This window comes from Xyrauchen texanus, chromosome 42, assembly GCF_025860055.1.
Source record: "Xyrauchen texanus isolate HMW12.3.18 chromosome 42, RBS_HiC_50CHRs, whole genome shotgun sequence".
NCBI lineage: Eukaryota > Metazoa > Chordata > Actinopteri > Cypriniformes > Catostomidae > Xyrauchen > Xyrauchen texanus.
In genome coordinates this window covers 7,402,305-7,425,335 of record NC_068317.1, presented here as the reverse complement: position 1 = coordinate 7,425,335, position 23,031 = coordinate 7,402,305, and the positions used below count along the sequence as shown (strand labels likewise).

Genomic DNA, 23,031 nt, shown 5'->3' with positions numbered 1-23,031 from the left:
ACATCTCCTCTCTTCTGTTGTCTGAGAACAGTTGTCAGGACACAGGCAGAGGAAAGTTGGGGAGCCAAGTCAGTGGTTACGCACGAGTCTTGCCATTGTGGATTACACCCGACTGAGTTTAGAGAACAGTCTATACTGACTTGGATTATGAGTGTGTTAAACAGGTTAATTTTCAATGCCTAATTGGACTATATTTAATGCAGACTGTAAACACATTCTTATGTGGAATCAGACGGGAAATGTGTGTTAAGCAGCGGGATATCCTGTGTTGGGATCACAGGGTTTGAGGCCTAAATCTGCTGGCATGGCGAAACTGGCAGCATCAGAAATGATCTTCGTAACTTTGAACTACAACATCACCCTCATAGGTATGTGCACACTTTGAGTACTTTAAATTGCTTATGTACAATAGTCCCAAAAAGTGTCTGGGCTCTTAAGCCATCCTTAAAAATGTATGACTGTCATTGCATTAGAAAACCAAATATGAAGAGACTTTATTGCAATTTTGCATTTGCAACACTTCCTGGTTGTTAAATGTAAGAGGAACATTTCCATAGTTATGTTATAAACTAAAGATGTGGTTACTCTTCTAGTATACTTGTGTGAACTTTAGGGGAACTGACTTCATACATCCACTAAAAAACTCCTTGGGATGGTCAAAAGTAATTGCAAAAATGGCTAAGAAGAGTGAAGTTAGTTGTGAGAAACAGATTAGAATCATTTCCTTACAGATGCCACATAGTTTCATATTTTTGTTATACATGCATTAAAATGATTATTTTTGGGGCCAAAGAATAAAACAGAATGCTGCCTTTAAGTGCACCTGGGAGTTGGGCATTTGTTATTATGACATGTCATGCATTTAAGTCGTAAAACAAAATACAAATGTAACAAACGCAATGAACAATGGCAAACTTTCTTTTTGTAGCAGTGAATAAGCATATCAATGCATTTGCAGCACTTTTAAATGACCTATGATTAATTATTGCATGTATGTAAAAATTATTTATTTGGTTAAAACAAACCGCGAAGGTCGAGTCATTAGTTGAATATCACTCTTGCAAAAAAAAAGAGTTCTGACAAACCTGCCTGATTCATTATTTTCATATGATTCACTGCATATGTTTGCCAGATGTTTGCAGCTCTTCACCGAAAGTGGTGAACCTGCAGCAAACCTTTGGCAACCTTTGGCCGATACATATATCTAAACAAAGGTCACCACCTGTGCAGAGATTTTTACTTCAAGTGCATAGACATTTGATGCTTATTTCATGATAACATTATAATTAAATTGGTAATTTGCTTGGTGATATATGATCTAAATATTTCTGTAAGGAGCTCCAAGCCCTTTAAATGTAAAAGTAATATTGTAAACAGTCTTGGCAAAGACACAACATTATAACATCAATATTCAAAAACAATGTTAAAAGGATGTGAAGCACAATAAGTGTAAGATTAAACTCTCATCATTGCAATCCAATCAGTGAGTGCATTTATAGGCACACCAAAACACTGATTACTACCAAAACCAGCTTATTCAAAAAATCTGACCATGCAAGAAAGCCGTGTTTACCTGAGACTTCATCAGGTTATCACTGGATTTTGATGTCAAAATGTAAGATTTGCACAAATTGAATAAGCCAGGAAAGTGAACATGCAGAGCGATATCGACATTTTGACAAAAATCTAGTCTGAATATATAGCTTAATCTGTTTTTGACCTTCCCCAGTTAAATAAACACTACCATTTACACCACCATACACGTTGACGGCTTATTAAGCATAATAGTATAAGAATGTACATGTGAACATGCACAATGTTAGAGATATATAAACCTTATGTATTCTTTCATCCATTAGGGAAAGCATGGCTAATTCTGATGGTATTCCTAAGGATCCTGGTCCTGCTGTTTGCTGGTTATCCACTCTACCAGGATGAGCAGGAGCGATTTGTGTGTAACACAATTCAGCCTGGTTGTGTCAATGTATGCTATGACATGTATGCCCCTTTGTCCCTTTTCCGCTTCTGCCTGGTGCAACTAACCACCCTGTGCCTTCCCTATGTGATGTTCATCATCTATGTGATCCACAAAGTGAATTCTGGCCTAGCTGTTGATAGAGGGGCCTCCGAGTCCATAAAAGCAGACTCTGTTTATAAGATCCAACATGAGTCATTCAGGAAAGCCTCTCTGTGCAAGACCATTGTAAAGGCTGAGATGGGTCAATTGCAGCATTTCACAGGAGCCTACATCTTGCAGCTGTTACTTCGGATGGTTGTAGAAGCTGGCTTTGGAGCTGCCCATTACTACTTTTTTGGTTTCCACATCCCGAAACGATTCATGTGTCAGCAGCCGCCTTGCACGTCCATGGTGGATTGCTACATCTCCAGACCCACCGAGAAAACCATAATGTTGAACTTTATGTTGGGAGTGGCCACACTGTCCTTCCTGCTAAACACATGCGACCTAATTTGTGCCATCAAGCATTCTGTGAGGCAAAAAAGCAAGAGGAAGATGCTCTTTGAGAAGATGTATGCAGAAGAGCAGTACTACCTTTCGGGGAATGGAGGTCATGGTGTTGACTCCAGCATTGTAACGGTTCAAGACAAGGTGAGCCCCAACTTCCGAAAAAGAGTGACCAGAAACTCAAGTGGTGATGAAGCTGCTTCCATTCTTCTAGATGATGACCCTCCTCCACTGTCACCTCTTGGAGGAATTTCTGGAATGCCTGGCTCCAACAACAATGATGATAGCAGCAACTACCAACCCACCCAAGAAGAAGGGATGGTGCGAGGGGGCAGTGAAGTTTCCTTGTGCCCCAATGAGCCTTTGGGGACACCCAGATCCATCCGAGTCAGCAAACATAGTCGCCAAAAACCACCGCCACCTCCACGAATGGACAAACCAGCTGCTCCAGGGGCAGTTGATGTCTCGGGAGCAACAGCAGTGTGTACCCGGAGAGTAGGGCAATATACATTGGTAGAGATGACCACTGGTGACGACATACCAACTTGTGGAGGAGAAGGGCAAGAGAAGAGGTCAGAGTGGGTTTGACTGCCACGCTATAGCAGTGTTCCCCGACCCCGTTCCGGGAAGCACCCCAACAATACACATTTTGGATGTCACGCTGATCGGATATATCCATTTCAGGTCTTGGCATCTCTAGTAATGTACTGATGAGTTGAATCAGGTGTCTTAGGTTAAGGTGACATCTAAAATATGTATTGTCACTTTAAACCTCTGCCACCTCAGTGAAGGAACATATCAGCTTCCTCAGGGGCAGTTGATGTCTCAGGAGCAATATCGGTGTGCACCAGGAGAGTGGGGCATTATACATTGGTAGAGATGACCACCAGTGATGACATATCAACTTGCAGGCACGAGAAAAGTGGGTTTGATTGTCATACTAGAGAACCAGCAAGTAGAATTGAATGCCTGCTGGCAGTTCTTTCATTTGTATCATCCAACAAAAGCTTTGAAATGTATGCAGGTTATTAGATTTAAATAACAATGCTTGATATGTAAAGAATGGATAGTTTGAAGATACAAGGTGAAATGAAAAATATCTTTAGAAGACCTCAATGACATGGCTACATGCCAACCCTAAAATCGTCTAAGACCTTCAACAGCCACCTGTCACTCATGTTTGCGTTAGTGCATTCTTTTTCTTTCACCAAAGAGATAGTCCTTGACCTAACATGCCCTATCTACAAGCCAGGAGACCGAGGGTCATTCTAAAACAGGCCTGTTGCAACCACCCAAAGTCCCTGAAGCCGACATAAGACTGACATACATTCTGCTTCAACTCGGGCAGCCACCCAACAAGTACAGGAATCTGAATAAATAGGCCCTCTCCCTGGGGGTACATAGGTACTTCCTACTTGAAAGAGCTCCCCAAATCCCCTAGCCTGGACAAACTCAGGGGCAATCGGGTTTCAGTCAATAGCACTGCATTATGAAGCAATTACTGCCCAGGCTGCTTTTGTATTTATGGAGGTGGGTGGCTCGTAACACTATTTCAAGGACTGACTGGGCTTTGGTTTGGTGCGTTAGAACAAACACTTAAAATAGAGCCCCATAATCTAGAGTAACACGAGAGCAAGACAACACTTGCCCTTCAGACACTTACAAGCTTGCCGAAACATGTAAACTTTCGGACATGTTAGCTTTGGACAATCATTTATGCATTTGGCAGACGCTTTTATCCAAAGCGACTTACAGTGGACACTTATTACAGGGACAATCCCCCCGGAGCAACCTGGAGTTAAGTGCCTTGCTCAAGGACACAATGATGTTGGCCTTGGGGTTCGAACCAGCGACAATCACCTGGGCTCCAACACTTCTGTCCTCACAATGTCGGTCATGAAGCACATAAAGCACACCAGGGATCTCTGGGATTGTCTTTTTATGTCCTACCATATGTATCTCTGATGATGAATTGTAGTGGCAATCACCAAAAAATATATTTTTTAATGCTGGTTGTGTTTTTGGATTGATGTCAAATAGTTGATGGTTCAGCTGTTTTTAAACTGCCTGACCAAATCACACTCCCTCTGAGAGTGGCGGGTACGGTTACACCATGATCTCCAAGTTATTGGCACATTTCCACTGTCGTCTCCAAGAAGCATGCTGTGACTTTGACAGTTGTTTGATAAGTTATTGAATTCTCTTTGACAGGCAGGTAGGCCAAACTTTTTTAAAAAGGGGCAATATTTGATGCTGTGAACACACCTGGGGGCCAGATACCCTTCATAATATATATATATATATATATATATATATATATATATATATATATATATATATATATATAACACCACTTGGCATTTTTTTTTTTTTTGCATTGTCATTGTTTTTTTATTTTTGTTTTTTTGGAAAATGCTATAAATATTTTTCAAAAATGTATGAAACAAACATGGTAACATGTATTACATTTCTATGACCTTGACTGATATGTGTTTTACACTAGATTTTTTTTAAGGATTTCTAATATTTATAATCTCTGACTACCTTTTTTAGTCAACAACCCATATCCAAAATATAGTCACTTGTTAGAGTAATAAATCATCCATTAAAGTAATATATGTTCATCACCAGTGGTGCCTACATGGTGGAGTCTACAAACGGATTTTGGAAATCTGACTTGTATTTGAATCTGATGTGTTTGGAATTTTATGAGAAAATGCATCTACCTTTCTACTAATATAGAAATACAATATAGACTTACCTAGTCTTGAAATAAAGCTATGTTGTGTTCAGATGTTTCTGCAAGTTCACTACAGACCATGTCAGATCCTTGTAATAAACACTGCCCTCTGGTGGACTGATTTCAACAGCCTGGACAAATCTATAATTCTACAGATGTTTGCACACCAAATTCATGTTTTTGCCACTTTGTCATTATGTGTAATCGTTAAAGGATATTGACAATGACAGTGCATAAATTGTATTGAAGATTTCTTTAGAAGGTGCCTCGGGGTATAAATTTACAATTTGTTAATAATTCAAGTGAACTGCATGCATGTATCTGGCGAGGTATACTGTAACATTTTACGTTTGAATGGTTTATAGTACATTGGTGTAAAAAAATAAAAAATAGAATGTAAGAATTGTTGAAGTGTTTGTTTGAGAAATAATACCTGCACATTTTTATCATATTATCACTTCAGTAATTAATAGAGCATATTTAATACAAATATTTTAATGGTTTTGTTGAACAACACATTCAGTTTGTTCGTCCTCACATATCAGCGGGTTTAGATGAGAATTGGAACGAATATTTATTCAAATTAAATAAATTTTGAATCTAAAAATTGTCTGTAAAAGGGTTTATTTTATTATTCTTATTACTGACAAGATCATTCACTTCCAGCATCCACCCACTCTGTGTGCCTTCTGACGGCAGATCTGTTGTTGTTACTGCACTCGGTTCCCTTTTAATATAGGCGGGGTTTAGCGCCCCGGAAGTTGTCTCTAACTTGTCATAATCTTTTCACTGACTCTTTGCCGGGAATTTTCGATTGAATGGCTGTGAAACTTCCTCATTATTGGGTGTTCTTATTTAGGTGTAAATTGTTGTCCAGACAGTTGAAGAAGCAGCGCATAGAAAGTGTTGTCACGTGAGTCTATTACTTTTCTCAGCGCTGTTCAGGATGGACCAATCACAGGGGGTTTCTGATTTGATTTTATAGTTTCACAGAATTGTAGAGGTGGAATTTTTATTTGTATAACAAATACAAGTATTTATATTAATTGATATTAAAATTATAATTTTTGTTTTTTAAATAAAACACCTTTCCAGTGCACAAATGCCTTCAATAAGACAAAAATGTTCCTGATATTTGAATATGCTTTGTGAAACCATGTCTGCAAAATGAATGAATTCCTGACAGGACATTTCGAAATTACTTTTGAATCTTCAGCTCAGTTTCATGTAAAGTCTGCATTATTCCTCATATTGCAGACTCAGGTTTTGTCATTCTCACCAAGTGTTTGTTTATTCAAAAAAATAAAATGTTTTGGAAAAAAAAAAATTAAACGTGTAAATGTAATAGAAAATACTTGATGTATTTGTATCTGCTTTTGAACATTTTATAAATACAGATTTCTATAATTTGGCTTAAAAAAAAACAAGTCGGCTGCAAACCCACATTTATCTGTCAATTTGTAAATTATTAAAACCAACAAGCTCCACACTTTTTATTAAAAGCCATTTTGCACATAGCACATCTCTGTTATAGTTCTCAGATCTGTAGAGACAGTTAATTCATTATTCTACATATATATACACATTAAGAATTGTAAACAAACATATAAATCATCTGATAATATGTAGGCTAGATATTACAGTAACTGTGCCCACTGTTGTCAGAGTAAGGCAATATTATTATTATTTGTTTGTTAACAATATAACCAATATTAAAAAAAAATCTTCAAATAAAAAACTGAGAAATCCAGGTCACACTGAGGCACTTAAAATGGAAGTGAATGGGACCAAATTTAGGAAGGTTTAAAAGGCAGAAATATTAAACTTCTGTTATTTTTTTTACTGTTAAACGTGTGTACCATTCGAGTTGGTTTATTCGTCATTTGTTTGGGATTGAGAGAGTTCATCATCATGGCAACAAAATTACAAAATTGGATATAACCTTTCACAGATAAGATTAGCAAGAATTTTTTATCACACTAAAATCATGGTAACACATATTGTTCTTATTTTTGTAATTTTTATATAATTTTTATTAATTTATAGATTAAGAAAAGGAGGGACAAGTCGAAATATTTTTTGTGGTACTCAACAATATGCCACAAATGTTGTCGATTGAGCTTAACTTGTATTGAACCCGGAATATTCCTTTAAAACAATAAAAGCCAGCGCGTGTCGTTTAGTGCACAGTAGGTCTAGCTCTAATTCTTCATGACCACTAGGAGGAGATATAGTCTAAAAAATAAGCCATGATTGTTTATTTCCCATCAATCCCCTCTGAAATGTGACAAATGTGTTCTTCAATTCAACACTCACAAGTCTTATTTATGAAGGACTAATTTGCTCTGTTTTCCATTATTTATGTACTTTTTTTCCCAAGTATCAGTAATACTCCCAAATAGATTTATGCGTGTTTGTGTGTAAAGATGAAAACACTTCAGCAAGTTATCCTTGAAATGTAATATTCAACTGCTCATAGAAAATGAGAAGTGTATGATAACCCTAATAATACATTAAATGACATAAGCCATTTAAACTTACCTAAATGAGTACCCATTGAATGGTTATGTTTTCACATCAGGACTTGACACTCTGGTGGCTTCGAAATCATGGTAAGTCAGTTATAGAAGCTGTGGTTTAGTTGTTTGCAAACTAACCATGCACCATTTGCTAGAAAAAAAAAAAAAAAAATGGATAGATCTAGATTTTGCATTCAAAACATCTGCAAGAAAGACAAAATCGTGATTTTCATTTTGCGACTATTTCTGTTCCATTCTTTGTCTAAGAAACTCCACTGGAGTTTCACAAAAAGGGTCTTTGGACATGTAAGGGACCACCTGAAGGTTTCTATTCAGTGTCTCTGTGAGTGAACACTAGTAATAATACCACAGCTGAAATTCAAGAAGGACGTTTTGATAGCGCCCTCCAACCTCCAAAAAAGCAAGAACAAATGTAACTGTCACAGGTTCCCTCTAACAAAACTTGGCAGGGGCCCCCAGCCTCAAAACACTTCTATAAAGTTGATCAAAGCACAACGGTCTCAAATGAGACATTAAAAAACTTGGTGCATCAGTCTAAAGGTTCTATATCTAGGTGGCACCTTTATTCTCGGCTTTAAAAGAAAGATCAAAGATTTCCCAGATGAAAAGGGCCCGTTTCCTGCATTTAAATCCCATTCCCCAGCCCTCTTTTAGTAAATTAAGGATCAAGCACGTGAAGCGTTCGACAATTACGGAGATTCGCCAACACAAGGTCCTTGTATCTAATTAGACCCCAGATATAGCTAAAAAGAGTTTCTCTTAACAGAACCCACAAAAGCATCTTCAATGGGAATGACCACAAAGAGCCATGGCCGAGCACTCATTACCAGAACCCTGAGTTTGAGAGAACCAGATTCCTCCAAAAGTTTTTATTGTCAAAATAAATGTCATATTTGCTTTTCATGTGGCATCTACACTATATACAAATGTACAATAAATGTATAAATCTTCTTTTATACAGAATTTACAAGTTTTTACATAACCATTGTATAAATACATTTTGCATTTTAAAAAACAACAACAACCCGTATATAATAATTATGATAATAATAATAATAGTTGGGCACTAAGACATTAAGGCTTATTGTAACCATCTTTGATTGTTCAGACAATTCAAATGCTGCAGGTTGGGGACGAGTGTTACTCCACTGGGAACAATGTAATGCCCAAATTCTCCTTAAAGAAGACTGATTGCATATCATGTCCATATCAATAGAAATGGAGTTAGCACAAAGTAATTGTTTCTGCATCGCTGCATTGTTTCAACCAGTTCTTCAGCTAATAGAAACCATCAACAAGTTCATTTGTATGCTAATGTTGGAAAGACCAAGAAACCCTAAACAATTAGCGGGCTTTTCTTGATTCAGACCTGGGACAAAGGCATCTGCTTGGGGCAGGAGACTGAGCTGGCGGTGCCGGACCTCCACGTTAATCCCGTGCTCACGTCACTATACATGGAACCACCAGAGCCCTTACTGCCCCAACAACAGCGTGTACAGAAAGTCCTCCAGGACTCCAGAGTCTTTCCAGACCAGGTCCAAACCCCAGATGTGATGCCCACCAGAAGGCACATGAAGTACTTCAGCATGAAAACAGCATAGTCCGGTCTCTTGATCTCCTGTTCTAATAAACACGAGCAGTTATGAGTGATTTCCCAGCTCTGTCTGTTATGCTGCTCATAGAAATAACACGCCACGATGATGGTGGCGGGAACCGTGTAGAGCACCGTGAAGATCCCGATTCGGATCATCAACTTCTCGAGTTTGTCCGTTTTGGTGCCTCCTTGCTTAATGACGCTTCTGATCCGAAACAAGGACACAAATCCAGCCAGAAGGAACATGGTGCCGATAAACAAGTAGATTACCAACGGTGCCAACACGAAGCCCCGCAGATTGTCCAAGTTCTGGTTACCCACGTAGCAGATCCCGGCCACAGGGTCTCCGTCCACCGAGCTCAAGGCGAGCACGGCGATGGATTTCATGGATGGGATGAGCCAGGCTGCCAGGTGGAAGTACTGCGAGTAACCCGCGATGGCCTCGTTGCCCCATTTCATGCCCGCCGCCAGGAACCAGGTGAGGGAGAGAATGACCCACCATATGGAGCTAGCCATCCCGAAGAAATAGATCAACAAAAACACGACTGTGCACAGCGCGGGGCCGGTGGTTTCGTAGTGAATGTGCTCCACGTCGTACTCCCGATTGCACGCCACCTTTTCGTGCCCGGCGATTAAGCGCACAATGTAACCGATGGACACGAACATGTAGCACGCCGACAGAAAAATTATCGGGCGTTCGGGGTATTTAAATCGCTCCATATCAATTAAAAACGTCGCGACGGTGGCGAATGTCGATATGAAGCACAACACCGACCAAAGTCCGATCCAGAAGGCCGTGAAGGTCCGCTCGTCCTGGGTGAAATACGGGTTGTGACACGGCATGGCGCAGTTCGGGATCTGACCCGTCTTGACGCGGTTGTACAGCGGGTGTCGGTCGCTGTTCACCGCCACCATCGGCGCTCGGCACTGGCAGCCCGGCTCGCAGGGTTTACTCGCCTTAGGTCCGACTCCCAGACGCCCGCTTTTCTTTTTATGCGGGTTTAATGGGTTTGTTGGGGTAGTTCGTGGGTTTGGACAGTACCGGTGACACAGTGGTGGAGTCGGTGCGGTTGTAGTCCATGCACAGTGTGTCGGGTGCGCCCTGCACGGGCAGCAAATCGCACCTCATCCGGTCCGGCCAGGGGAAGCCGTATTGCCGCATGAGCGGCGCGCAACCCGCCTTGGCTCGCTCGCATACGCTCCGGCACGGCGGCAAGGGCTTCTTATAGTCCTCCAGGCAAATGGGGGTATACATGCTGCATAGGAAGAACTTGAGATCCGGGGAGCATTGGATCTCCACAAGAGGCCAGAACTGGTGCACCTCCAAGCCCGCTTCATCCTGCGTGTCGTGGTTGAACTGGTTGGGCATATAGGTGTAGTTGTAGCCGATGCCCTTGCACAGAGGCACAGCTATTTCCTGGCAGGTGATCTCCTTGGCCGTGGTGCCGCTCGACCGGGGCAGGAGGGCAAGTGCGAGGAACAGGTAAATCCCCAACAGGTAGCAGTCCATGCTTTCCGTTCTGTCTCTCCCCTCGGCTGTCAACAAAAGCAACTGAGCTATGGAAACAGTTCAGATGTTGAAGAGCGAACCCATCTCCGCTTCACTTGTTTGGCACGGAGTTCCGGTGGGTTTGCATAACGTGCGGTCCGAGAATAAATAGCCCTCGGGCAGCGCGTAGGCAAAATGGCTGAGGGTACTACAGTTTATAATCATGCGTCCACTGTTTAGTCGTCTTAATCCTGCTTCTGCGATGTCTTTTGGCAACAGATTTACGCTTGTAAATACAATAAATGTGTCTGTTAAAAAGAAAACTCGCGGTGTAAATGCGTTTTCTACATTCGCAGTGTTGACAACAGCCTTTCCCATACAAATCAGTGCGGTGGAGTCGGGCGCACTGAGTATAAAAGACAGCCGGGGAGTCACGCCTCCCAATGCGCGATCGGCCAATCACAGAACAGTAGGGGCAGGCTGCCGAGACGTGTCAATCAAGTTTGTTCAAGGTGTACAGTTGCAGTACATTGATTATTTTTGATAAGGGCTTGCATGGAAAGTAAATTAAATAAGACACATTTATGGCTGGAGGAGGCAAATCACATCCACAAAAAAAAAAAAAAACGGAAAAAAACATTGGTAAATTAAAGAAAAATGCCTGGCTCAGTGTGAGTTAAGCTCAATCGACAGCGTTTGTGGCATCAAGTAAAAATAAATAAATAACTAAATATAATTTGACTCTTTTAAAAAATAAAAATTATGAAAATTTAAGGTCACCATGAGGCACAATGGAAGTGAATGGGGCCAATTCTTGAAGGGTTTAAAGGCAGGACTGTGAAACTTGTTTATATATAAGTATATAAAAAGCACACAATAATTATTCAGTCAAAACGTGTATTATTTGAGCTGTAAAACAGTATAATTAATGTTTACTGTCGTTTTATGTTTTGTAGGGTCATTGTGGCAAAAAGTTGTAAAATTTGATATAACTTTAGACAGAAAAGTTTAGTAAGTGATTTTATCATACTAAAATGGTTAACAGGAATATTTTCTGTCTTGTGGCTATACTTTTGAAATGTTTACAAATCTGCCCCATTCACTTTCATTGTTAGTGCCTCACTGTAACCCAGATTTTAGTTTTATATTTAAATAAATATACATGTAAATATTTTTTAATTTTTTTATGGTCAACATCATGCCATACAATTTCTTATACTTCTTTTACCTGGCTGTGTTGATTTTATAACATACAAGCAGACACAATCATGGATATATTTTTAAACATCAGAATTTTAGAATGAAAATTTGCATGTAAGTAAATTTCATGTGCGATAGCTGGTCACAATTTCTTTTAAGTTTTCACCATTTATAATCACCTTTTAGCCTTTGCTGAATGCTGCATAAAATGGATTTATGGGGAGTAGTGCAAGTCATACTGCAGGACGCGGCTGTTATAATTCATGTCAACTGCCCATATTTATATTCTCATTCAAGTTATGCAACTTGTGGCTCATATGGCATTTGCTCCTCTTGCAATGTCTGCTTGACGAGCAAATGATAACAGTCTATACCTCTTTATTATGTTTGCCAAGTTTATGAAATGATACATTTATTAAAATGAAATACAGCAACAGTCAGACTAATTGGAGCCCCTTATGTATTGGGGCCGGGTGGGGGGTTGTCCTGCTGGCATAGTGGGGAGTTGATGTTTTAATGGAGGTGTGAATGCACAGAACTCCTGCAGAGGATGCAATTACTGCAAACTCTAGAACAAGCAAAGCAGTTTGTTAAACAGTGGCAGTGGACAAGCAACCCCTTCCCCCAACTCATTATCAAGTCTATATTAAAGGTAATGCAATTTAATAGTAAAATTAGAGGGAGTAAACCAAATGATTAAAGAGGTCTTTCACAAATGAATTCATGTTCAATAGCTACACAAGGAATTTTTTTTAACAGATTTTGTTGTGATCACTTTGAACTATTGTTCAATGCTATCCATCTAGAGTAATTACATTTGCCTAAATAATATGTATAAAGCTTGTTAGGGGTAGACTGGGAAGAGAAATTGGCCCGGGATTTTACATAGAAACTGGCCCAAAAGTTTATGTGTGGGGGGCGGGGGGTCTTTCTCTGCATATCGCTGCCCCCTTCGCCATATCGCGGCTCCGTTTTGTGGCCTGTTCTGCGTAACGTGGCGGCTCATTTCAGCTTAATCGCGTTCTCCCGATGGCCAGTCCATCCCTGACCGGCCCCAATGTGCGTCGGCCCAACAGGAAAATGCCCGGTATGCCAGATTACCAATCCAGCCCTCTATGTTTAATGATTTCCATTACAAAGCAGCAGTGACGTTATGGGACACGACAAACCCTTCTTTAGAGGAAACTTGTAGGGATTTAGGAACAGGTGTGCCCTCTGAAGCTTGTGGCAAATGCAGGCAGATGAAAAGTAGAATCACTTTCGCTGATTATGTCCATTATTTCCAGAGCCATATTGATTAACAGGAAGATAGAGCACTCTCTAGTCTCCAGCAGTTGGAGCGTAACCTTTTACCCTGGCTCTATCCCAGCCCCGGCCAGGCTTGAGTTACATTGTGCCCGGGCATTCCAGAGTACAAATGGAATTAGTGCATCTGTTCAAAAGTTAATTTTCAAATCACCATTGAATGAGTCTTTAGAAAGAGGGAAATGGTGGCCGATGGCCATCAGCCATAATAACATGCCTTCTCGTGTATCACTAAAGGCCTATGGATTCTTTGTGTGGTTTTAATATTTCTAAAGTGTGGATTATAAAGCTTTAGTTGGGAATTAATGTTTAGAAGTAAGAGTCTTTGGTATTCGTCCATTAATACAACGTCCAGCTCTACATTAATTACTTGTGTAGCTGTAATACATTCGAAATGAAATGTTTTCAGGCTATAATGACTAAATCAAACAACAAGTACAGCGTAATTATAATTAAATGAATTGTTCAAGTGGCTGCATTGACAGCAATTTCAACTCATCCCTATTGGGCTTGGAGTAATTTCCAAAAATAATCCATTCTTCGATTTGGAGGCATGGGGAATTGAGAGTTGACCCCAAAGCTTCTAGTCAATCACAAATAGTGTTAAAGAATGGTTTATAATGCTCTGTTTATTATGTGATTTCACGTTGCAAACCTGTTTTTGTCACACATGTTGTCGATAGAGCTTAACTTTGAATCCAGAACATTCCTTTTTGGTGTAATTATTAGTTTGCCAATTTTCACTATAATAATATAACATTTAACAATTATGTAATCAATCTTGTTTCCAGTAATCACTTCTCTATGCAGTAACCCTAATGACATTGCACATGTTAATGAAGCACTATCTGTATGTGTAACCATTAGCATATTGGATTGATTGAGTACACAGCGTGATTGGATCTGCAGGAACCTTATCAGAGATGTTTACGTTTCATTAAGGTTTTCAGTCAGACGAACACACAGCAGAATGTGTATTTGTCCAGTGCCATGTCAACATGACATGCAATTTACTACACTTTAGACAACAGGAAACATCTATCTTGTATCTATCTTGGATATAATGACTGGAAAGAATAAGATATGAGATAGAGAGAGTCAGCCATTAATGTGGGCCGCCCAGCAAACAGGTAATGATTCACTGTGAACTGTGGCTAAACTCAGATTTATGGCTCATGTTGCTGTTATTGAGTGACAGAGAGCATGTGAAAATTGTTCTTCAGTTGTCTTACATGCAATTTAGCCGAGGTCAAGAGGAGATGCTATTTAACAATATAGCTGTCTATCAATAATTGAAATGCATTAGTGAACACACATTTTCTCCTGTACTACAGTATATACAGCATTACAATAATGAGAAAGTGCATAGCTCTATTCAAAAACCTTGTGAACCGCCCTACCTAGATAGCATTTTAACACATCATAGGCACACTTACTCGAAGGCTGTTTCAAAAGGCAGGCAGCAACATTATGCTGCTTTCGAAGATACCTTCTTAAGGCCTCATGATGTGTTGTTGCATTCAAAAACAGCTTAAAACACATTTTTATAAGTTGAAGTTTCTTAACATTACACAGCATCTTAAAACCACAGTTCTCATTAGTAAAATCATGGCGTTAAATGTGCGGTAAGTGATTTTAGCACTCTGCTAGCAGGGCTGGACTGGGAAGAGTAATCGGCCCGGGATTTTTACATAGCAACTGGCACAAAAGTCGCATATCGCTGTACCGTTTTGTAGTCCGTTTTGCATAACGCGGTGGGTCATTTAAGCTTATCGCGGCCCATTCGTCCCATTTTGTGGCCGGCCCGCTAGGTTCTCCCTATGGCCAGTCCGCAACGATTGGCCCCATAGTGTGTCGGCCCACCGGGAAAATGGTATTCCAGATTACCTGTCCAGCTCTGCTCCAAACATAATTTTGAGACCAAAACAGAGCAAAAGAGCAGCATTGTTTGTTCCTGTGGCTGTCAAATTCAACAGTGGCACAATAGTACCCACAGCTGACAAACATAATGAAGCATAGCCTCAATGATCTGCTTCAAATAAAACTCTATGAGAACGAGCAAAATGATTGAAAGGTGAAAAGCGGTTTGCGGACACATTTTGTTAGCTGTTACAGTTGTCATAAAGACCTGTGAGATTTCTCCGGACACTTATTTCATGAATATCTATAAGGGAGTAGGAACATTTTCTTCATACTTTACCATGGAAAAACCATTTACAGCACCTTTAACAAATAAGGTGAATACATTTATTTGAACACATAAATACTTAATATATATATAAAAAAACTAGAAAACACCCTATTTGAGAAAATGGAATCGAAATATAGCGATAAACAGCAGCAATACGCTAAATATTTCACTTTGAAAAATAAGGCTAAGACTCTTTAAGGCTGTGCGGGGCCCAAGTGAATCAATGAATCATCTATGTGAACTATTTCTTTGACATGAACCATCTGAAAGAACCAACTCACTAAAATGATTTGGATTTCCCAACTCTAAATATAAGGGAATCACTAAATTCAAGCGATTCATTTAAATGAACTGTCCAAAATATCCAAATCAATTAAATGATTTCGGTTTCTCAGCCACTATGCGTGAGAGAGAACGGTTTAGGTGAGCATGTTTGATTTGATTCTTCTCTTGGCTCCATTACAGTGTTTGCTTTACAATGTGAAAAAATTTATCGTTTTGTGACAATGTGCTGGGAAATGTTGCTTGTTACTGCAAAAGCTACACTTTTGTAAAAATAGCTGAGCTATTTTCGCATGACTAGAAATTTAGTTAAGTTAGTAGCATTGCTATTTATTGTTTACTACTCCCCAAGATTGAAAATAGTTCAATCTAATTAGAAGTATTTCACTATTACTTGTGTGTGCTCTGCATTTCAGTGTTTATTAGCATATCATATTGTTAGCTTAGCAACATGCTAAAGCTAAAATCCACTGAAATAAATTGTGAGTTGAAACTTCTGCTGTTTTGTGTTGCACTCTAAATCGTTGCCTATGTAGAATATCCATCACATATGACATTTACATTTTATTTTTTACATTTTTATGCATTTGGCAGACGCTTTTATCCAAAGCGACTTACAGTGCAATTATTACAGGGACAATTCCCCCGGAGCAACCTGGAGTTAAGTGCCTTGCTCAAGGGCCCAACAGTGGCATCTTGGTGGTGCTGGGGCTTGAACCCCCGACCTTCTGGTTAGTAACCCTGAGCCTCAACCACTGAGCCACCACTGCCCCCATATGAGGTTTCATTTCAGTGAGGATGCTCCGCATGCGAGGTTGTAAGGCAGATAACTAGGTTTTGGAACAGAGCTAGTGTGTGACTGCCCCTAAGTCAATTAACAGGCTTATTCTAAGTAACGAGGGCTATCTTTAAGAATTGTTTTGCTATGTTTGTTCTTTGACTTTGCCCAGACCCCCACATCTCTCTCCATAGAGAGATAGAGGAGGAGACAGGGGGAGGGCTGCCCAGCCCCCATTCTCATCAGTGTGTGTTTTCTTTGGGTATGGCAGCTAATCAGTTGCAGGTGGGACCTGACCCCCTCTTTGGTCCCCTGAGGTGGTGGAGTGCACTCCCTGGGCGTCCCCTCACCTTCACCTCATTACCTTGACAAACAAGGCCAGTCCTGCTAATCAATCCACCGCTGAGAGCATACTAGATGCGACATCCTTCTCAAGATCCATTCGCTGTGTCCGTGTACCTCAAATCAGCAGGTTATTACATACCATACAGCGTGCATTAATAAAAACAGCTGATCGTGGGTTGATGATTGACAGTGTTGTGACCAAAAAATTCAGGAATGTATTGTGTATGATAGAGGTATATATACTGTAACACCACATACCTATACACTTTCTGTTAAATAATCTCACAATTGCTTACACTAGTCCTGAGTCTCAACTCACCCACAGTATCTGTTTATTTGGTCTCTGCTGTATGTTGACTTCTATCTCCCGTCATTATGAGAAATATATTTTCAGAAATGTGAAACCCTATGAATCAATTGAATTACCTTTGAAAGGTGTTGGTTGATTAATACAAGTATGTCTTTAGAGATAGTGAGGTACCATCATAACTGAATACATTTCCTATTAAACGGCACATTTAAACCAAATATAACTTCTGTCATATCACTGCCTGTATTCTGTTCTCCTTTGTCCAAATTACAGTTTACTGCATTTCCCCATATTTTTTCTCTGCTCTGTACACAAGACAGAATTTTATTAATTTGAATTAACGTTCGTCAATAAAACATGCCCAAAAAGACCAGGAACTGGCATTAAGATATTAAACAGGGTCCATTTTAATGAAATTTTGAGTTTAAGAAAGTTGATAATAATTGATTGATCGCTTAGGAAAATCGGCGACAGAAGGTTGAATGATTTGTCTGCAAAAATCCGCCAATGCTTTCTTCACAACTATGTTTATTTCTCTTCTTTGAATGGATTAGACATGAAAGGCACATTGCAACCCATTCTCTGAAACATTTGAGTAGAAACTACATTAATATACTCCTGACCCAAACCCTAAACCTAACCCTAACATTACTGAATCTTATTTCACTAATTTCTGTAAAAATGTAGAATCTCGCTTGCCAGCCATTTTTGGTGCTTAGTTTGCACTTGAATGTTAATTTATATAGCGCTTTTCTGACACTCAAAGCGCATTACATTGTGAACACCTCAACCACCACCAGTGTGCTGCATCCACCTGGATGATGTGACGGCAGGCATAGGGCGCCAGAACGCTCACCATACACTAGCTATTCTTGGAGATGAGAGAGTAAAGCGATAGAGCCAATTAATGGATTGGGATTATTAATAGGCCATGACTGAGGATGGCAAATGGGGTGAATTTGTACAAGACACCGGGGTTACACCCCTACTCTTTACGAGAAATGCCCTGGGATTTTTAATGACCTCTGAGAGTCAGGATTTCAGTTTAACATATCATCCGAAGGACTGTGTATTTTACAGTATAGTGTTCCCGTCACTATCCTGGGGCATTAGGACCCACACAGACCACAGGGTGAGCAACCATAGTTTTTCCCCAGGAGGTCTCCCATCAAGTACTGACCAGGCTCAACCCTGCTTAGCTTCAGTGGGAAACTAGTCTAAATCTACAGGTGATATGGCTACAGGTGTCCAAGATTCCATACATTGGGTCCGCATTTGGGTGGGAAAAGAATTGCAACTAAAAAAAACTAATTCCCATGTGTTGATGTTGTATAAGATTCAAATCACTCTCTGTTTGAGAAAATTAGCTTGCAAAACTTGACTTTGATTGGGGGCATTGAAATGTGCAGATGAGGTCAACAATCTTTAACACACAAATCAGCATGTGTGGACAATTCTACAGCTCATCATCTACCTATATTGCCTCTCAACTAACCCTATCTCTCTCTTTATGATTCAGGACAGTTGAACAGATGGCAAAATGCCACCCTGACCTGTGGGAAGATTAAAAGAGAGGCATAGATGCAAAGAAATGAGAGAGGAAGAGAGAAGGATAGAAGAGAAGAGTGAAGGTAGGCAAAATCATCAACAGGGGCCGAGGCAGGGCCATCATCTTAACTTAAATGTGATCACACAGGAAATTGGCATGTTAGTTTTGAATGTTTTGCCACACACATTCGGACCCAATTTGCAGAATTCTGGAAAAGTGCTAACATATGGCGAATTATCACTGCCCAAAAATTGGATGTACTGTGCCTCTCACGTCACTTCCAATTTTGAAACCATGTATTTGTTCAGATTCTCAGAAACCGCAAAGTAAGTATTTTCAAAAATATTCATAAAGTTGGACAGTTTTCAAATATTTCTTGTTACGTTGTCCTCTAAAAGATATCATGAGTTAAAAACCTGTGTAAAAATCACTTTGCTGTAAAGTCAGACCCGTCATTGCATATATGCAAATTGTCAGAGTCAGTGCGGTGCTGGGGGTAACTCTGGGGTGACTCTTCACTTTATGGACTTCAGTGTATTCTGCAACAGTAACATGAGTCATGTTGAAGCCTCTTTACTTGTGTCGCAACTGTAGCTCCAGCTTCAGCCACTGGGTTTAAGCAGACACAACATTTGACCTTCCATCGGCAATTTTTTTGTGAGATCAGTAACATTTTGTAGTTCTGTACTTAACCACAAGATAACCATTTTTAAATCGTAAATTAAATATTCGAGATATACATATAAATGAAATGTTATTTTTTTTTATATAACAAACAAAATGTATGTATTTGTGTTTTATGCAGATAACAGCAGCTAAAAATAAATGTAAGCGTAGCGTAGTTCTAGTGGGAAGACTAGCAGCTGTAAATCATTGCACCATTAGCTGGGTAATTCCTAGCCTATCACATGTAAGCCATTGCTTTATAAGTCTGCTCACAATATATCACATTGCTTTTTCAGTGTGCTAACACAGCAACCTCCACCACCCCACTACCACCAGCTGAGTCCCGTACTGCACGGGGGTAGGATCCTTGCCCCTGCCTCCTATCTTCAGCAGTATATGACAGTTCCGAGTACCACTTCATCAGACCGCCAGACGGGGCCTACACTAAAGAGAGACATTACATTTCTGTTTCATATATATAAAATAAATGTAATCTTAAATTTCACTCAAGTCTGCGAGTCTTCCTGATAGAACTTATATTCAAGGGATACAAGTTATACAAGTTTCAAGCGAAATTATGTGGGTAGATGATGAAAGAATGTTGAAAGGTGCCACTAAACATTTCACTCAAATATTGAAGCTTACACATGCCCATACGTTCAACAACACTTCCAACTTTGGCCACAGGGGGCAGTAATTTGAATTTTGGTGAGCACAGACCGATTTCAGCAGCATAACTTTCAAAGTAAGGTGCATTAAAAGTCAACTTGTCTTAATAATCGAAGAAGCCACATGCCCCCTCAGATTGAGCTTCTGGGCTGAGGCAGCAGTATCACAAGATGAGTTGAAAACATCTGGGAGTTTGGGAGCAGACGTATAACTAGACAACCATGCAGTTCTCTGCGTGCATGTTTTGCATGCAGGGCATATTCATTCTCTTGCTTCATTCTGTCAAACCTTTCCTGCTTTGTGGGCAAGAACCTCCAGTAAATCCACCCCAGGCCCCTCTAATGCTCATTAGCAAGAAGATTAAGACATGTTTATTTACATGCTAAAAGAGTGAGTAAATGGATGGGGCTTATTTATTAATATACTCTTAAAATTGAGTGCACTTGACAGGCTGGATAAGATGAATTGCTGCAAGTGTGTTTGAAGTCTGCATGAGGATATCTGCCGAGGGTTGAGATGCCGTGCGAGACCAAAGAAACGTTCCTAGCAACGCAAAGGTGTGGGAGGGGTCAACGTAAGCCCATGCCTAGGAGACCCGTAATCGCCCACGATTGCATACTTTTTCACACTGGAGAGGAAGCCACTTCTGGATTTGGTTTGTTTTTTTCTGCCCACATCCTCTCAGAGTGCAAGCTTGTTGATGGATCTGGCATCTTTTGAATAATACATGCCCTGGAGAATGACTAGCACAGAGAACTGTTCAACTATTGTTGATACGACGTATTACACTCATCTTCTGCTAACTGCCTCTAGTTGCGTCGTATGAGGATACAAACTAAATATGAAAAGACAGGTTACAGATTTACTGACTTATCGCTGACTGAGTAAAAGTGTGAAAGGAGGAGGAAAAGTCACAAGAGCAGGGAAAGTTTATGACTACAGGTGTATAGTTTTCGATCTTTGACCAGCAAGGACAATAAAGCTTGACCTTTGTGTTTAGAAAGCATGGCAGTCATGCATTCTCAAGTGTTGGTTCAAAGCCAACGGTTTCAACAGAACAGATTTAGAAAATTACATAAAGTAACTTATCCTACAAGTGAGGAAATATGCAACACAATGGATAAATCACCATGGTTTTCCCCCCTCTGTTGTCAATATGTTTTAAACACATCCATTTTTGGAGAAAAAAAGAGTTTTGTTCGGGTCAAAAAAGACCCGGTAGAGTACAGTAGATATTCAGCACCTAACTTTTCATTAAAAACATGAACATGGCCATAGCCTTCATTTTCTCACTACACACAAGTGTTTTAGAGAATAGCATTTCATCTGGAAAGAGCGCCACCTATATATCAATGGTGATACTATTCTTTTACAGTACATATTCAGTAAACCCTTGCAACTATTTAGTAGTGTCCTAGCAATCACCTAGCAATGCCATTGTAATCTCCCAAAACACCCTCACAATGCATAGATATAAATAAAAATGTAAAACATTTTTTTTTTTTACTTTTTCATCCATTCATTATTGTGGAGAATCCAACGGCGTTTTGGTCAAATACAAGATTAGGATACAGTGACAAGGAGGAGGGCGTGGCTGCGCCGTAATGATGGACGCCCAGTGCTGGACGCCAAAGTTATGTTGACTGCTCAGCCGGTTCTTGTCTCCCCCTTGCCCATCCTTACCCATTTCATTGGTGCCGAAAGCCAGGTAGGAGGAGGTATGCGCTGTCGTGGAGTCCTCGCGACTGCAGTCCACCAGGGAAGTAGCCACGACCATCTGCCAGGAGATGGATAATTTGCTGCCGGACACCGGGAGTCAGAGGAACTGCTGCCGTCCACCAGAAAGGAGAGGAGCTGTTCCATCTGCCAGAGGTCAGAGGACTCGCTGCTGTCCGCAAGGGGAGGAGCAGCTGTCGTCTGCCAAAGGGTGAAGGAGTGGCTGAGGACCAGGCAATGGCGTGTCCGGGGACCGGCGAGCGTGTTCTCTCTCTCTCTCTGTCTCTCCCCCGCTCTCTTTCCCTCTCCCTCCTCTCATCTCTCCCAGAGGAGGGGAAGACCTGCCGGCAGAAGGAAAGAAGGAAGGGCAACACCTGCCCTCCAGGAAGGGAGGTGAGGGGAATACGTCATGCCGGAGGCTTCCCCAACCTGAATCGGGTGGCAGAGGAGTGAGACAAGGAGGAGGGCGTGGCTGGGCCGTAACGATGGACGCCCGGCGCTGAATCAGCCCAGTCTGCAGGTGAGGGATAAAGAGGAGCCAGGGACGCCAGTTCGAGATAGAGAGAGACGCACGCGTCTGTGTGTTTTATGTTATGTTTAAGTTTGTTTATGTCATTAAAGTTACGTTGAATGCTCAGCCGGTTCCTGCCTCCTCCTTGCCCAACCTTAACCATTACAGATACATTTTATAATGTTTTGAACTCCTAAACAGTTAAAAAATGACCCGAACATAACAGGAGGTCTCAAGAAACAGATGTCCTTTACAACAGTGCACCAACTGTATGATACTACAGCCAATACAGCACTCATGCCAATGTGAGTTAGTGATACATTTGCTGTGGTGAGGATTTGAACGTAACAAAACTTTTAAGGTTACAGGGGGATCAAAGATGAAATTAGGGAATAGTTCACCCAAAAAGTTTAATTCTGTCATTATATATCATTGATCCAAACTTGCACACCAATTCTCTGGAACACAAAAGTAGAACTTTTGATAAGTCTGCACATTTATCTCCATAAATCGGCTGTTGATAATGACCACAAGCTATCAAGCTCTAAAAAGGACAAAAATGTCTTGTGCGTTATATTCCATGTTTTTTGTAGCCATGAGATAGTTTAATGTGAGTAAAGGACCTAAAAAGTCATTATTCACTGACAAGGATCCCCTCCACCTCTGCTCTGAAATCTCATGT

The 23,031-nt window shown here is 40.4% G+C and overlaps 2 protein-coding genes across 2 annotated transcripts; one reads left to right on the top strand and one right to left on the bottom strand.

Annotated features, from left to right (window-relative positions):
- Positions 1-304: 304 nt before the first annotated feature.
- Positions 305-3,052, top strand: LOC127635270 (gap junction delta-4 protein-like). The gene is made up of 2 exons (XM_052115180.1): positions 305-368; positions 1,860-3,052. The coding sequence occupies exons 1-2, from the start codon at positions 305-307 to the stop codon at positions 3,050-3,052; spliced, it is 1,257 nt and encodes a 418-aa protein (XP_051971140.1).
- Positions 3,053-8,583: 5,531 nt separating this feature from the next.
- On the bottom strand, positions 8,584-11,223 carry LOC127635264 (frizzled-8-like). Its single transcript, XM_052115174.1, is given in 2 exon segments — positions 8,584-10,331; positions 10,333-11,223. Coding segments are annotated over 2 exon segments (1,740 nt in total). The 5' UTR covers positions 10,849-11,223; the 3' UTR covers positions 8,584-9,107.
- Positions 11,224-23,031: the final 11,808 nt, after the last annotated feature.

Bases quoted from the DNA above. Each gene is read 5' to 3' on its own strand.
- LOC127635270 (XM_052115180.1), top strand. From the start codon at position 305: ATGGCGAAACTGGCAGCATCAGAAATGATCTTCGTAACTTTGAACTAC. The intron at 369-1,859 runs GTATGTGCACAC...TTCATCCATTAG, and splicing joins CTACAACATCACCCTCATAG to GGAAAGCATGGCTAATTCTG.